Source organism: Embiotoca jacksoni, unplaced genomic scaffold, assembly GCF_022577435.1.
Source record: "Embiotoca jacksoni isolate LCO1_2020_lvr unplaced genomic scaffold, fEmbJac1.0.p SCAF_26, whole genome shotgun sequence".
Lineage (NCBI taxonomy): Eukaryota > Metazoa > Chordata > Actinopteri > Embiotocidae > Embiotoca > Embiotoca jacksoni.
The window spans coordinates 6,887,449-6,903,842 of record NW_027185377.1 but is presented as its reverse complement, the minus strand read 5'-3'; the positions used below and the strand labels follow the sequence as shown (position 1 = coordinate 6,903,842).

General features: G+C 39.3%; 1 protein-coding gene across 1 annotated transcript; it reads left to right on the top strand.

Moving 5' to 3' along the window:
- Nucleotides 1-2,255: 2,255 nt before the first annotated feature.
- Nucleotides 2,256-15,515, top strand: LOC138204859 (cadherin-related family member 1a-like). Its single transcript, XM_069160418.1, has 17 exons — nucleotides 2,256-2,656; nucleotides 3,110-3,205; nucleotides 3,579-3,724; nucleotides 3,811-3,861; nucleotides 4,284-4,373; nucleotides 4,534-4,620; nucleotides 5,829-5,945; nucleotides 6,900-7,043; nucleotides 7,135-7,213; nucleotides 7,365-7,465; nucleotides 7,580-7,783; nucleotides 8,214-8,366; nucleotides 8,646-8,810; nucleotides 9,490-9,557; nucleotides 10,476-10,704; nucleotides 11,640-11,894; nucleotides 13,864-15,515. Exons 1-17 carry the CDS (start codon nucleotides 2,596-2,598, stop codon nucleotides 14,404-14,406), a joined length of 2,589 nt encoding a protein of 862 aa, XP_069016519.1. The 5' UTR covers nucleotides 2,256-2,595; the 3' UTR covers nucleotides 14,407-15,515.
- The last annotated feature ends 879 nt before the right edge of the window (nucleotides 15,516-16,394 follow it).

The following is a 16,394-nucleotide window of genomic DNA, read 5'->3' as shown; positions in this document are numbered from 1 at the left end:
TGTGTGTGTGTGTGTGTGTGTGTGTGTGTGTGTGTGTGTGTGTGTGTGTGAGTCAGAGAGGGAGGGACGCTAACAAATTCAGTGGACAATAAATCTGCCTTTTGTGTTATAGCTTCACCACTTCAACCCACAATACCATAAGAACTCAGACTTCACAAAGACTTTGTTGAGCTGTTTCCATATTTGTCATATTTCCGTATTCTGTACAGTTCTTTTTTTTATTTTTTTATTTACATTTAGCTGCATTAGCAGCGCATTGTAAGGATGGCTTACGCTCGATATATTGGTCTATACTCATCCTCTCAACAAATTGACACATCTTGCACACAGTGCATATATTTTGGTTCTCCAACTATGTATCTAAATGACTTTAAAAGAAGTCAAGGAGGTTTCTATGTTCTCAGGGTTGTAAGTTCCCAAAGTTCCATGTTCTCAGGGCTCTTGGTGCCAAGGGTTCTATGTTCCCAAGGCCCTATGTTCGTAGGGTCCTTTGTTCTCAGGTTCCTACGTTCTCAGGGTCCTGTGTCCCATGGCTCTATGTTTCCAGGGTTCTAAGTTCCCAAGGTCCTATCTCTTAAGAGTCCTCTGCTCTCAAGGTCCTATGTTCTCAGCTTCCTACATTCCCAGAGTCCTAAGTTCCCAAGTTTCTATTTCCTCAGGATCTAAAGTTCTAAAGATCCTACAATATATCCCCAGGGTCCTAAGTCCCCAAAGTCCTACAGTATGTTCCCAGGGTCTTAAATTCCTGAGGTCCTCGTTTCCCAAGGTCCTATCTTCCCCGATTCAATCCGAACCCACAATAGCCCATGTCATATTGAGTGAAAAGAGAGCCGTGGAACATTCTTCCAGGTTCCCGTTATGTCCTATAGAGAGCTGGGGAACCTGGGTTCCTAATATTGACCATTTAAACATGAGGTACTTTGGACCCTGGGAGCCCTCTGACTTCTTCCGTAGCACAACCATGAGGGTCACCTTTGTGTTTTGTAGAGAAATATTTCTACAACTATTGAATAGATTACCATAAAATTTAGTTTAGACATTTATGTTCCCATCAAGATGACTTGTAAGAACTTTTACGAACCTTCAGATGCAGGTCTATTGGCCAAGTGTGTTTACGCTTGTTTAGGGGGAGAACATACGTAAAGTAAAAGATAAGCAAGACATAAACACACAACCGATATAACAAGCAAAGAGGTGTGAAAGAACGCCACTCTAAAAGGTGACATCTTGGTTAATGTTTACTTCGAGTGCATGAGTACATTTTTCTGATGCCGTTGTTCTTGTAATATCTTGAATGCAGGAGATCCACTTGAAATTCTGCATTTTTATGTTCCCACAGTTCTTCCAAGTACATGTTTTTTTTCTGCCTTAAATGTTTAGCATTCAGCCAGAGACTATTTTCATACCTGTGAACACAGGAAGCACTCGCTCCTCTCAGTGAATACGTACAGTTAACACACGTTACTGAAATGGCAGTCAAGCGTTCACTCGTCTGACAGCTGCTTGTAAATGGATCTATTGGTTTTTTTTGTTAAAATATAAAAGGTGCAAAGCGCTGCCACTGCCAAAGTGGAAGTTGTGTTCCAAAAAAAAAAAGTATGACATTTCTGTCTCATGACTGTCATCATGGGGGCAAGATCAAACGTTCATTTTTTTTTTTTTTTTATCAGATAAGCCGTGTTTTTTGTTTTTTTTTGGCCTGTAGCTCTCATATTATTTGCTGTGTTTTGGCTTTGACTTGTTTAAGCTGCCGGTGATTCATACCAGGATGATGTCTCACAGGTTTAGACATTTGGTGGCAAACATCATCTGCAGCATGACGTACCTTCATTAAGATTAATTACAAATATAAAGTAGGCTTGCAGCTTTTAAAATGTTAAATCAAACAATACAGGCTGATAAGAAAAACATCGCTGTGTGCCACCTTTTGTGCACCTGAGGCGTAATGATTGGCAGGTCACTTTGGTTTCCTGGTGAAAGTAATGTGTGAAAGCCTCTTGGAAATAAGTGCATCAGAGATTCACAAGTGCAGCTCAGGCTTGTGTTGGTCATTGAGCTGCCAGAGAAAGTGTCCACAGGAGGCTTAGGCTATTGGGACTCACTGTATGTGACTAATGAGTTCTTTGAAACCCTTTAAAACACCGGGGACCGGAGCCAAATGTGACATGTGTCTCAAAAACAAATGTGTAGCACAGAATCAGAGCGGGTATTTCAGTGTGTCGTTTGAGGTAATACTGAGAGCATCACTGATTTTCAAAAGTCTATTTTTTTTTTTATCTCGCAGGAAATTATGGATGCAGTCCCTCGTGTAAATTGTCAGGTGTGCCGAGATGTGATGATCACACCGCGTTGTGTAAAAACCTGAACTCTCTCCACGTGCAGTTTTTCAGGAGAAATCAGTGCGAGAGCGGAGCGGTAGAAGATGTCTGCGAAGGGGAAGGGATGCGTCACTGGATTAGTGCCTGAGAATCCGTCCCAGCCTCTCCTCTCCTGAGCCTGCTGAGACGCCTCCAGAAGGGCAAGGCACTCATTGCTTCGCTTTCCCTCCAACCAAGCCTTCCACATGGTCCAGCCAAGCCTTACCTCCCCGCCAGGATGAAGAAAGAAAAGAAAACGCACGCTTTACTGTTTCTCCTCCTGCTCCGCGTTACTTTGGGTAAGGCTTTGCTTTTCTTTTATCGTCTGTGTGTGTGGGTTAAGACTTCTTGCCTTGCTCTTATCTGGTTAATCCTCTAACGCACGTCCATCTTAGTGTGGACTCTACATGCCGCTTGTACTTCATTCATGTCTGTGTGTAGTTACCTTTTTCTTTGCATTTTAACACTGCAACCTAAAATGCAAATATATTGATGATTCATCTTTATTTCTCCCTCCTGCTTTTGATTCCCGCCCTTTTTTAGCAAGTGAGTGCAACAGTTCTCAGTTATAATGAATGTAAACATTTCTATTGAAAATTCATCAAAGTGTAAACGTGTGCATGTTATTTATGTGACATTTTGTTTGCATTTTACTTTGTATTAAGTAGCATTCTAATACGTGAGGTCATTGTTTTATTATTTTGACTTCTGCTCAAATAACTTGGTGCGTGTTTTTCTGTTTTGTCATAAAGGGCAATCAGACTACGCTCCATATTTTTATGATAATGGACCCAGCAGTACAAATGGAAATATGGCCTTGTTCAGCGTCTCTGAGGATACACCTGTTGGTAAGTCTCACTTGCGGTTTGATAATGATTTTAACGGTGATAGATTTGGGAACATCTCGGTGCGAGATGTTGTTCAGCGTAGTTAAAGGTGTGCGTAAGTGCCGAGGTGTGATAAAGCGATCACACGTGGTTTTCAGGCTCGAGCTAATCACTGTAAAACCTTCTGGATTGTGACGTACACCGAGACTTACGGGAAGAAAACAATATGGGCGTTAGCTCATCAACAAACGTGCTGCTTGCATGGAATAACAAACCCTGACAAATGAAACAAAAGGCTTTTGCACCTTTGATGCGTGATTTTAACGACAATAGAAATGTCCTGGTTTTCCTGCGTTTGATAGTTTGTTGTCTGTGTCTCTTTTTTCTCTCACAGGAATGCAGATCTATATCCTGAACGGCACAGATCCGGAGGGGGATCCGGTACGGTACGGTCTGACTTTTGAAAAGGGCGCCAAAGAATATTTTAGGGTGGACCCCAAATTAGGAAACGTGACTCTGATTCAGGAGCTCGACAGAGAGGTGAGCCTCTTAATGAAGACTCTTGTTCTGAGTGCAAAAAAAAAACAATCTGACTCAAACTGACAATAACATTCTCGTTTTCATAGGAACAAGATGAAATCTCGGTGCTCGTGAGCATAACGGATGGTCGCAATAAAGTACGTTTTTTATTGATTATATGAGATATTTTTGTTTATACTGTATTGTCGTTAATGCATTGCCGGTTTCGTAACCCCTAATCTCTAATATTTCTACAGTCATATTATAAAACTATCATTTCATTTTAAAATCAAATAAAACAAAACTCTCGGAAAGAAAAAGAGACACAAAAAAAACATAGATATGTGAAAAACATATATCTCCTCCAAATTAAGAACCACACAGAATGAAAACAGCATGAAACTTACAATGCTTACACTCTGTGCTCACGAAACAAAAACATGTAAATATGCACAGAATATTTTTCTGACTCCTTGGTTGATTATTTATCTCTGGAAAAGGTTGTTGTCTTGAAATAAATTCTCTTTAATGCAGATGTTTTTATTTACATTTTGAGAATTTGTTTTCTTGTCGCTCTCAGGTTGTTGAGACAGTGAGAGTGTTTGTCATGGACACCAATGACGAAACACCTGAATTTCAAAACCTGCCTTTCATCATTGATATTCCAGAGGTATGCGGTAGTATATTAAATAAATACACGTGATGTAATTTGATTAATAGTGTAAAGGCCTTCTAGATGTGCTGTCAACAACACCTAACTCTCAAACAAGTGATGGTAATTAAAACTAACGTGAGTTTAAATGTTATCAAATCTCTGGTTTCTGTTGCAGGACACAGCTCCAGGAAGTAGCATCTACAGAGTCCAAGCAGTGGATAAAGACATGGGCTCGGGAGGCAGTGTTTCGTACTATCTACAGGTAATTTGACAGCTTCATTGTTATGTAGATGAAGCACAGCTGCGACCCTGGCAACTTAAAAAGATGGGACATTGAGCACTGAATGAAATATGCTTTTGAAACTGAATTAAAGGCTGCCAAGGCTACCACTGACTTTCAGGAACAAACTGTAGGCTTTGTGTTGAATTTTAAACGTTACATCTAAATTCATTTTTTTGGTGGAAAGAGTTTTTCATGTGCACCTAATTCAAATTCACAATCCTTCCAGAACCAAGTATCTCCCAAAACGTTCACGCTTTTGTCTTGTATTTCTCGGACTACTGCATCTATCTTTACAGAAAAAGCCCGTCTCTAAAACGCATCGGCTCGGTTTTTCCAGCAACACGTGCACGGAAAAGTGACCTAATGTAAATTAGGCTAGTTAAAGCGATTTTAGCCCCATTGCACATGGCATCCAGCTGTATTCAGTGTTGATTATAAGACCTTTCACTAATCACATACAGTTATTTATAGCTTCTATTTATAGCTGCACACATCTTCTGACCTTTTAACTCTAACATCCTGAAATTGGCCAAGACGTTTATCTTTAGTTCTCAGCTCAGTTATTTAAAAGTGTTAACAATAATTTCTTTTGACAATATCCTGTTATTTTTTTCTTTTTACTTCGGACTTTATTTGCTGCTTTTCTGTTGTTTGATTCTATTTACACTTTGTAATTAATTAAAAAAAAAAAAAAAAAGTATTATTACGACTGCACCATTAATATCTACATAGTGATACTGTTTATGTGTGGTATGGCCCTAGCACTTAGAGGGTAGACAGGAGGTTGAGCTGACATCATGAGAGCTGTGCTGCCATGTGGAGGGAGGAAAAGGGCATTTGAGTGATGGGACAGTATGTGGAGGGAAAGATTAATCTCATACCAGAGAGCAGTCTGGAAATGGTGTTACTTTAGTGGATTAAATTTCAATTACATTTGAGCGAGGCATTCAAGGCTTAATGGGGGGGCTTAGGTTTGGTCCGGGCCAGCAGCTGACAGCACAGTAGCCGTTACTGTTCATGTTTCAACTGTGAGATAAAACTATCCTAAAAAGCTAAGGTTGAAGGGAAGCAGGTTGAGAGTTAATGCTGATCGGAAACATCTCTGATGTCAGCTCGATGGCTCTTTCTTGTTAAATTAAAGTAAAAAGAAAACACTGATAACTGTGTGAATCTTTATATTTCATCAGACATCCCCGTTCACCAAGTTCACCATTGACGGACACAGCGGGATCCTTAGAGTCAAACCTGGAGAGACTTTGGACTATGAGACCACGCCGACACATTTTGTGACAGTAGTTGCAAAGGTGAGAGGTCACCGTCGCTCTTTTATTGCTGGGTTTGTGCCCAAAATACAAATGAACTTTGCTTGTGGATTTCTTCAGTCCTCAAGGCATGCGTATTTGCCATTGATTGCATTTAAATTCCATAAAATCTGGGAATTAACACAAATATGTGGCAAGATCAAATTTTCTTTAGCATAAATCAAATCTTAGCAGAGAAATTACATGGAATATAAAAATTACTAGAGTTTCTCAATAACCCCAAAGACCTCTCACGTAGAGCTTTTGACACATTTATTCTGATGGTTTTATAAATAAAAGCTGTTGGAAGGTTTTAATGAGCTCGTGTGATGAAGCGTTGAAAGTGTTGCTCCCAAAGTGAGTGTCATCTTCTCTCTGAGTAATACTGTAATGGATGCATCACTGGATTGCTTAGCCTCCGCTCTGTGTGTCTCTGTAAACAACACACAGTAGATAAGGCCACTGAAACACCTGTCTTAAATGGCATTTGGTAAATAACACATCAGATACTTTTAAGTTAAATTTATGATAAAATTTGCACTGATGCAAATAAAAATGACAGTTTCCACTGCTCCCAATTATTTTCAATTTGACTGAAAAGTGTGTCTTTAGAGGTGAATGTCCTAATTTTAACCAGATATCTAATGTTCCTGATAAAAATCCTCCTAAACCCTGCACGTTTTGAATTTTAATGAATTACGTGCTGCCCATATTTCATTTGATTTTGTTTTCTGATACTATCATGTTGTTAACAGAAATTAATCTTAGCAGTAAGTAATTTCAACATTTAATTGATTAAGAGAGTAAAAAAAAAATAAAAAAAATACTTGTGGTTAAATTACATTTTAAAGGCAGATCATATTTTTTTTTTTGGATAAAAGTGTCAACTTAAGGTGTTGCTAAGTAACCGTTATAAAAGGGGTTGACACTGCCCTCTGCCTTTGTTTGTTTCCTCAGGATGGAGGTGGAAAGTACAAGGGAAAGCACCAGGTGTTGACCTCCACAGCCACCATAACAATCAATGTTATCGATGCCCAGGACATGCCTCCATGCTTTGTAGGAACTCCATACTTTGGTTACATCTACGAAGTCTCAGTTCCTGTAAGTCTTTGTCTCGTCCTCAGCAGTGAAGTCCATTATCTTTTGACTTTTATTTACATGCAGTAAATATATATTCTTTTTTTAATTACAGGGTTCTGAAATATTCACAGTGTATGCTAAAGATGGTGATCAAGGCAATCCTAACCCCATACATTATTCGTTTGTGAATGGTAAGACCTAAAAACAAGAAATAAGTGCCATTTTGAGCTGTTTGTTGTTTCAATGAAGGTGTATAACCTCGTTTACTCTTTTTCGACCATGATGTTAACATTATGATCGGACTCCAAGCACATCTGCAGCATGTCTGTCTTCATCTTTCAGGTAGCGATGGCGTGTTTGACATAAATAGTACCAGTGGGTGCATCACCCTGACGACTCATCCCTCTCTGCTGAAAAATGAATTATATGAAATTAAAGTCCAGGTAAAACTCTTCTCCCACTTAAGTTTTTCGAGTTACTCTCATTACACTCATCTCTTATGAATATATTTACTGTTACTGCTGAAAGTGTTGATCAATGTCAATTTATAATCCCAGGCGTCTGAGCTCGGGCCGAACAATCAACTGCTGGACTACGACGTTACCACGGTGACGGTCCGGGTGGTGGATCTCAACAACCATCCTCCGACTTTTTACGGAGAAAATGGACCGCAGACCATGTTTGAGGTCACCATGTATGAGCATCCGCCTGCAGGGGAAATCCTCCGAGGCTTTAAGATCACAGTCAATGACTCCGATCAGGTAAATTTATTCACAAATTATTTCACGTCTCATTGATCTCTTGTTTTAGTCCTCAGGGTTTAGGCTGAGCGTAGTTTGGTGTTACTCTGCAATAACTCTGACAAAAGCAGTTGTCTCAGAATTTAGTTTGTTACTCTGCTCACAAATACATTTGATCTCTCAAGACTACATTGCATAAATGTGACAATATTTTAAAATGTTTAGGAAACCTGTTCATAATTGAAAATGAAGATGTTACTCAGTATTCTGTCAGGTTTATTCTCTCCATCCTCCCTCAGTGACTCATGTTAACATCAACTGACACATTTTCTCACATTTTTTTTCAATCCATCGTGGTTTGCGGAAGACATCTTGAGTCCGATTGAAGCCACTGTTTTAAAAAAAATATATATATTCTACTTCATCTTTGTATTCTGCTGCCTATTTTTAGGGAGCAAATGCTAAATTTAAGCTGAGGCTAGTCGGGCCGAGCCGAGTTCTTCGGGTGGTTCCCCAGACGGTCCTGAATGAAGCACAGGTGACCATCATTGTGGAAGATACATCTGGCATCGACTATGAAAAGGGAGCAACCCTCACTTTTAAGGTCAGACTTCATAAAGGACAACAAACCGTTGTTATTGTATATATATTTTATCTGATAGCTGGATTAACATTCAATTTGAATGCAGACGTGCTACATATGAAACATAAAATGTAAAAGTGTATATGAAAAATGTTCGCATGTTTTCTTCATGGGAATTCCAGTCTCACAGAGCTGCAGGAGTGGTTGCAGACTATTTTTCCTGTTTCTCTATAAACTAATGGATTAATTGACTAAACGTTTCAGCACTGATTTAATCACTTTACTTGCGTCTCTCTGCAGCTGCTGGCAGTGGAGATTGACACACCTGAGCGGTTCAGTGCTACCGCTGACATCCTGATCAACCTGCTGGACACAAACGACAACATCCCCAAATTCACGTCCGAGTATTACATCGCCAGGGTCCCAGAGAACTCTTCTGGAGGCTCCAGCGTTGTGTCTGTAACCGTGAGTCAATCACCATTAAACTCTGCTCTAACCCAACCAAAGTGATTATATAATCCATCAATCCTCCAATAAATGCATATTACTCAGGGCGGCTCATTAGATGAAAGCCGGTAGGTGCCAGACCAAAAAAAAAAAGCTTATGCACTCCTGTTTTTTTTTTTTGTTTGTTTTTTTTAATTATTCCTTAGTATGAAATTCAGTATCTCCATGTCATACTCTGGCATATGCTCCATGTTTTTCCTTAGCGAGATGGATTATTACTCGAAACATTGGAGCGTCTGTGTCTCACTTTCCATCGTACTGCATGTACCCTGCAGCAAGGCAATATGTCCAATAGGCAGTGTGAAGTCAAAAGCTTAATTTTGCTCCAAGGTTAATCATGCTGACCCAAACCTACATCCCACTTTACGCAGTAAGAGAGTCATACATGAGCTTAAGGCTCTAGCTGGTTATCCACAACCAGCTGTAGAAAAGAAAAAAAAAGGAAAAAAAAAAAAGAGTAGTGGACCACATTTAGACACCTTGTTTTTTTTTAGTTGTTTTTTTTAACACCACCATGTAACTATATAAAAGTTAATGAATCATGTATCAGGTAAATAATCTTGATTACAAAGTGCACACTTTTTTGTTTGTGTTATAAACATCGGGCTCATAATCTGTACTCTGTTTTTTCCTCCAGGCAAATGATCCAGATTCAGGGCCTTGGGGTGAAGTCAAATACACGATTTATGGATCAGGATCCGATTTGTAAGTAAAAACCTTTCAGTCCTGCCAGTTTAGGTTCAGTCTGATCTGATTTTTAACCCCTGCATTTCCACAAAAGACTGAAAAGCTATTTTAAAGGTATGACTCATGAGTGCTGAGAGTGTCAGAGTGTTCGGTAAACTCAGCCAACAGGACACCAGTCTTGATTAATCTTTACCTTTTGATGGAAGAGGTAGCAGGAAACCAGTTTGATTGGCCCCTCTGCTGCACAAATAACTCGCTCTAAAATGGCTGCAAGATGCCGGCTAATCTCCTAATTGGATTGGATGGGTTAAAAATAGACAGCCTGGGCCATCTCACATAGGCAGAGCCAATTAACATGCAATGTGACAGCTGGAGCCACAGAAACGGCAGCTTTGAAAAGCAAGGCAGCATGCAGTGAAGGAAAAGTGAGAATTTATGCTCGTCTGCAGGCAGAGACCTGAGTTAATTGTGTGAAAGTTATCAGTTTCACTGCAACTTGTGAATTTTCACAGCGGAAAACAAGATGGAAAAATCGGCTGAATAAAATGACAGCAAGACCTGTTTTGAACTATAGAGCACTGTTGAGTACTTCACATTCGTTAAAGCTCCTACATGTGGATATTAATGTGATTATCATTGCAGTTACTCAAAAAATAACACAATTCGTGAAAAATTGAATTTGTCTGTCAGGTACTAGGGGGTGTATCAGTATTGCCACATTATCTATTTTTAGTACAAACACTGGAAAGTCCAAAAATCTCAAATTCTACACACAAAATCTTTGAAATAAAAAACTATTTTGTGATGTAAATATCACCTTTTTTTTTTTTTTTTTCTTTCTGTAAACTGTGAAGTTCCCGTTTTAGAAACGCCTGTTGGGATGACACAGATTGGACCTTTGTGCTTGTGACTCACACTGTCTGATCTGAACTGCAGGTTTGCAATCAACCTGTCATCAGGCCTCATCACCACCCAGCCCTGGACCAGCCTGGATGCAGAGTTCCGGTCCAAATACAACTTTTACGTCAAGGCTGAGGACTCGGAGGGGAAGTACTCCCTGGCTGAAGTATTCATTACCGTCCTCGACATGAACGACCACTCGCCAGAGTTTGATGACAAACTCATGGAGAAGACCATGATCATCGGCACACCTGTCAAAATAGAGGTACATTATGCTGCATCATTTTCCACTTGTACTGAAAATCTATTTCTAAATGATTAGATGAAGCTGTTTGTAATCACATATTGACATTTAGAGACTGTTGTATTGTAATTAGTCGATTGAACAATTTATGCGAATTGTTTCATGGTTTCAGAAACAGTAACATATTTCCAAATATTCATGATTACAGCCTCTTCAGTTTCAACTTTTTTTTGTTGTTGTAAACTGAATATTTTGGACTAGACATTTGAAATAGGGACGTTCAGCTCTGTGAAATTGTGATGGGCATTTTTGGACCATTGCTTTGAGTTTCATAGAATTAATTGAAAAACAATGATAGTAAATGAATCTTTCATTACAAAATGACTCTTGCAGTCCTACATTGTATGGAAGTCAAGGACCGCCTGTTAAGGATTAGAAATTCAGTTGCAGTTTGTGTGCACATCATATACAACAAAAATGACACATTATTCTTATTGACATCTCATTAAAATCCCAAAATGAACTGAAAAGTGTGTCTTGGTGTCCAAAGCCTGATCATAATCCTGAGCTCCACTTTTATTCAAAAACTATTGTGATAACATGAGCCTCATCAATATACTGGACGACATGTTCCATCTTGATAATGAACACAACCACTACATGAATATTGAGTCAAGCCCACATTAAACTGCAGTAAAACCTAAACAGTGCACCAAGTGTATATTTGTGACCCATCTTTAAAGATTTAATTCTGCAGTGGGAAGAAACGGGCTTCAGAAAGTACTGAGAGATAAACTGTAGTCTTGCTGATAAAAATGATCTCGTGGCCCTTTTTGTAATTTACAAAGCAAATATTGATTTTCTGATTAAATAAGACCACTTGATATTGGCAGTCTATTGTCCAGGTCATTGAATCCCAAATATGTGAGTATTTAAACCTGTGTTACTTTTTACAGGCAGTGGATGAAGACGCGGAGTCTCCAAACAACGTCATCGAGTACTCCATCATGACAGCTGATCCTGACAACGCATTTGACATCAACGCCAACACCGGGGAGATCCAGCTGAAGCCCTACATCAAGTCCATGGAGATTGTGCAGAACATCACCAGGCTGAAGGACTGCAAGTGGTCTCTGGTGATCCAAGCCCGGGACCGAGGCTCTCCGTCCTTCAGCACGACAACCGTTGTCAATATCGACATCACAGAGGCGGTAAGACTTAGCTCTAGCTCGCGGCATGCTCACAGTGCTTCCTGTTCCAAGCCTCAGCTGTAGATCTACGCAGTTTAACATCAGACAATAGGCATTATTGTCATGCTACTGCTATCCTTGTTTCAGCCTGTCACATTTCACTGACCTCATCTAATTTGAAGGATAACACTGCCGTTTTGTTATGCTTTATTAAAGAAAAGAACCCACAATTAATTTATCCCATGAACAAGTCATGTCTGTGTTGTCACAGCCCAATAAAGCTAATCCTCCGTTGTTGCCCAAAAGCTATTAAAAGGTACAATAACTTAATTTTTGGGCCACATATTAATTTGTTTTAGCAAATAAATGTGACAGTATTATCAAACCAACAAGTCCTCCAACCCAACAACTACGTAGGTCGGCCGTTCCCACCCTCAAATACGACCGACAGGAGGGTTTCTTTAGCGCCCCTGATTAGGATTAGGCACAAAATCCACTTGGTGAGGTTTAGGGAAAGATAATAGTTGGATTTAAAATGATCACTTGAACCGTCAGCTGTTGTATCGAACCAATCTTTTAACCCACCTCCTCCTATCAAGGAAAAACTCACATTATATACGTCAGATGAACTGCGTCACTTCTCCGGGACAACTGCTAGTCATAATAAGCTGCTCCCACAAAATACTTATGGTGTCGTTTTTTTTTTTTTTTTTTAGAGGACAGTCTCCAGCAAACACTTATATGCTGTACACAATAAAAGGATATGGAGCAACATTAGCGTTCATTTAGAGATGTCTGTTTCTGTCTGCTTGCTCTTTCTAAAGGTCATCTATTTTGCAGCTCTAAATGTAAATTATGAAAGGGTCTTTTCTCCATGAAGCACATGGCTGTAGCTACACATGATATTTGTTTGGATGAGAAACAGTTTTTGGTATGTCATATTTTAAATATGGACATGAATTACAAATGAACAGCACTATTATCCTTTAAGTTAGTCATTTACATGAATTCATATTTTTCATATTTTTCATGTTTTTACCTTACTTTCATTCAGTCACTCTTCATGATGACCGTTTTTGTTTGTGTTGTGTATCGTGCTTTTCAGATCAAAGGTCGAATTATTACACACTTCATGGGCCTCAGCAAGCGTCCGCTGACTATTTTCGGAATTTTTTTCAGCGTTGTCATGACCCTCATTTTACTAACAGTCTGCATATCAACAGTCCTGTACTGTAACGCGGTAAAAAGGTCCCGAATCAACCCTGAGAGTAACTACATTAAAGTGATCCGCAGAGCCAAGTGAGAAATAACTGATACCTCTACTTAAAAATATGTTTACTGACTGGCTACCGTCTGTAAAAGAGTACTTGAGCACATTTAAAGAAATACTGTCACAATCCAAAAAAAAAAATTTTTTGTATTATTTTAATTTGTTTTATTTTTTGAATGGAGAAAATACTACATACAATATTTTCTAAATATGTAGTTTTACAGATACATAATGTTGACTACTTTACTAATACTGCCAAAATACTTCTTTTTTTTTTCTACTGACTCAGTAGATTTGGCTATCAAACTAACTAAGATGGAGCCTTTTACTTTATTTAAACCCATTTTAAACCTGGATTGGTTCACTTAATCTTCATTTTTCTCCCACAAACATGCACTTCACTGTCATTGTCTCATGAACTGTCATCCTCCATGTTCATCAGTCAAAGAGAAATCCTCATGCGCCGCACTGCCAGACGCATTCCCAACAACACTGTCGTGCTTAGTTCATAGCTTTGCATCAGCTGTCCCGTACTGTAGGAGAGAGGAAGACAGGTGTTTGAGTGTGAGTGTGAGAGCAGTAGATTGTTAGTAGTTATGTTGTTTGGGCCTCCTCTGCCAGTGCTTTGCACATCCATCTCTCGTGCTTGCATGCTTTGGAGAAATGCTGGGTCAAGGTTTGGATTCAGATTCAAACTATTTAATTTATGCTCTTTTACAGACTCCTCTCAAGGGGCACATGGCGGCCTTTTTAATGAAAAGTAGGGACAATCCTTTGAAAGCACTAGGCATGGTCACTGTTATCATTACTGTAATGGTAGGAGTGACTGTCATAATCTCTACGGCTATGTACATGCGCAACTCAAAGTCCAACAGGATCATGCCGGCACGTCGTATTATTAAGAGGCGACCCATGAACCAGGAGCCCTGGACCTTCAAGATGCCCGTTATCACATTCGTCAGCCCTGCAGATAAGTTTCTCACCAGAGACCCAGAGGGAGATCCCCAGCAAGGCACCAGCAGCCCCCGGTCAAAGCCTCCACCCCCTGTTGCTCCGTGTCTGCCCCCTCCACCTCCATCCAACACACGGTCCAGTGAGAGGCCCCGAGCAGTCCCAACAATATCTGGCGCGCTGGCCTCCAAAGGCTCCAAGAAAGCAAAATCTAGCCGCCGCAAAGAGGGAAACATCAGCTCTGCATTAGTGTCAGAGTTGAAAATGAGGCTGGAGCAGAAGATCCATGAGAACAACCAAGGTTATTATTAATTCAGTCACACAAGCGTCTTGTTTACGGTTGCCCGGTTCATCTTAACTCATCTCACCTGAGCTCCCATGTGGTGATCTGGAAGGACGGGCCTACCTTTAGTTTATTCCTTGAGTGAACAGTATAACAGGACAGTTTACAGATACTCTGGTCCTACGACGCGATATTGAAGAAATGGGCTGCACTGCATCCTCAGCTGACCTGTTTGAGTAAAGAGAAGAGAGAGTTGCTGGTGTAGACAATTCACCACACTGCCATCTTGAGGAGGTTTACATCATCCTCACAGAAGGGAACACCACTGTAAATTGCCCGGGAAGAGGATTACTAAGACTTACTGTGTATCCATAGGTTGCATAACTTCCTGAAAAGTGTTATGTTCAGGACCCTGGGAGATTTTCAGCACAAAGTTTTCTTGCTCACTGGAGCATGAAGTTGAATGACACAGTCATGAAAAAAAAAACAAACACCTGCTTATTATGAAGTGCTAAAGGACCCGTGTGTTAATATTTTTACTGTGTTACATCAGCCGCTTCAAAGCTGAGAAGTTGCTCTTTTGTATGTTTACAATGTGCCACTGTAGGTTTTCACAGTAAGATGAGCTTGCTTTTATTTATTTAAGTGAGTAATTCTAGAAAAATGCTTTTATATAAATGTACATGGGTCCATTGAATTATTTTCAGTGTATATACATATATATATGATAAGATTCCCAGTGTATCTTGCAGCAGTAAATAACATTAAATATTATCTTATTCCACTAGAGAGATAATCAAAATGTGTCGTTTCCTTGAAATTTTCGAGCTCACATTTCCCTGTATATAACGTGCTCGGACATTTCCTTTATAGATATAGATATTTAAATGTAGACTCTGTGTCAAACATTTTAGCGTCCACACAGTGTTACGTTACTCTTCAATGCCTTCAAATGTAGGCAAACCAAATGTCCTCGCTGTTATAATGATCTTGTATCTGACTCTATCTTAACTTATAACTATTCAAAATAAGCTGAGATAAACTATCTTAAACATAAATTACACTTGCCTGGTCCTTTGAAGTAACATATTTGTACCGTCTTTGTACTGTCTTGATTTTGAATAAATATTTGAAAATGTTTTGGCCGGAGCTCCATTTTTTTTCCAGATGCTCGTAGTTTAATTCAGTTTAGTTTATCTGTTCTATTTTTTTTTTTTTTTTTTTTTTTTTTTTTTTTTTGTAGTTTTGTTCAATATTATTTGATTAATGTAAGAGTTTAATAAGGACAAATACTTAAAATCACTCAAGTGAGAACAGCATACAGGACACAGATGTAAACATCGTGGTAAATCAAAGGCCACCTGTATTAATAATTAGTAATCTACGAAAAATCTGTTTTAATTTAATACCCACTGCCGTGCTTAGTTGTAAGTATTTGTAGTTACTTTATACTTCGACTTCCCTACTTTTCAGGCACAAACATTGTACTTTTTTCTCCACTATATTTATCTGACAGGAGATTTTGCATAATACGTAGCTTACACATGCTGTAATAATACAGCCCAGTATCACACCAAAGGGTGTAATACACAGTCAGTCCACTAAAGGGTACCATGTCAGTGTCACGTTTGTCTCGCATAGGCATGAAAAAGACGCTTATTTTAAACATAATCTTTACCTAATCCTACCAAAGCAGTTTTAGTGCCTAAACCCCAGATGCTTTTTTCACACCTAGGCGAGGCAGAACATGACACAGCATCCTCCAGTGGACTGACGGGTGTCTTACATCCTTTGGTGAGGTACTGGGTTGCTTAATATGATGCATAAAGCTAGCCTGGTGGGGAATTTATGGGTCTGGGTACACTCCATAGAGAATCGTTTGCAATTGTTCTTGAGTGAATTTTTTTTTGTAAACTTTTAGAGCAGCTTTAAACAATCGAAATGCGCTGAAACTCAACCTCCGCTACGGCTACATTTATACAAAAAACACTTGACTTCAATGTCATCGCACTTAAAA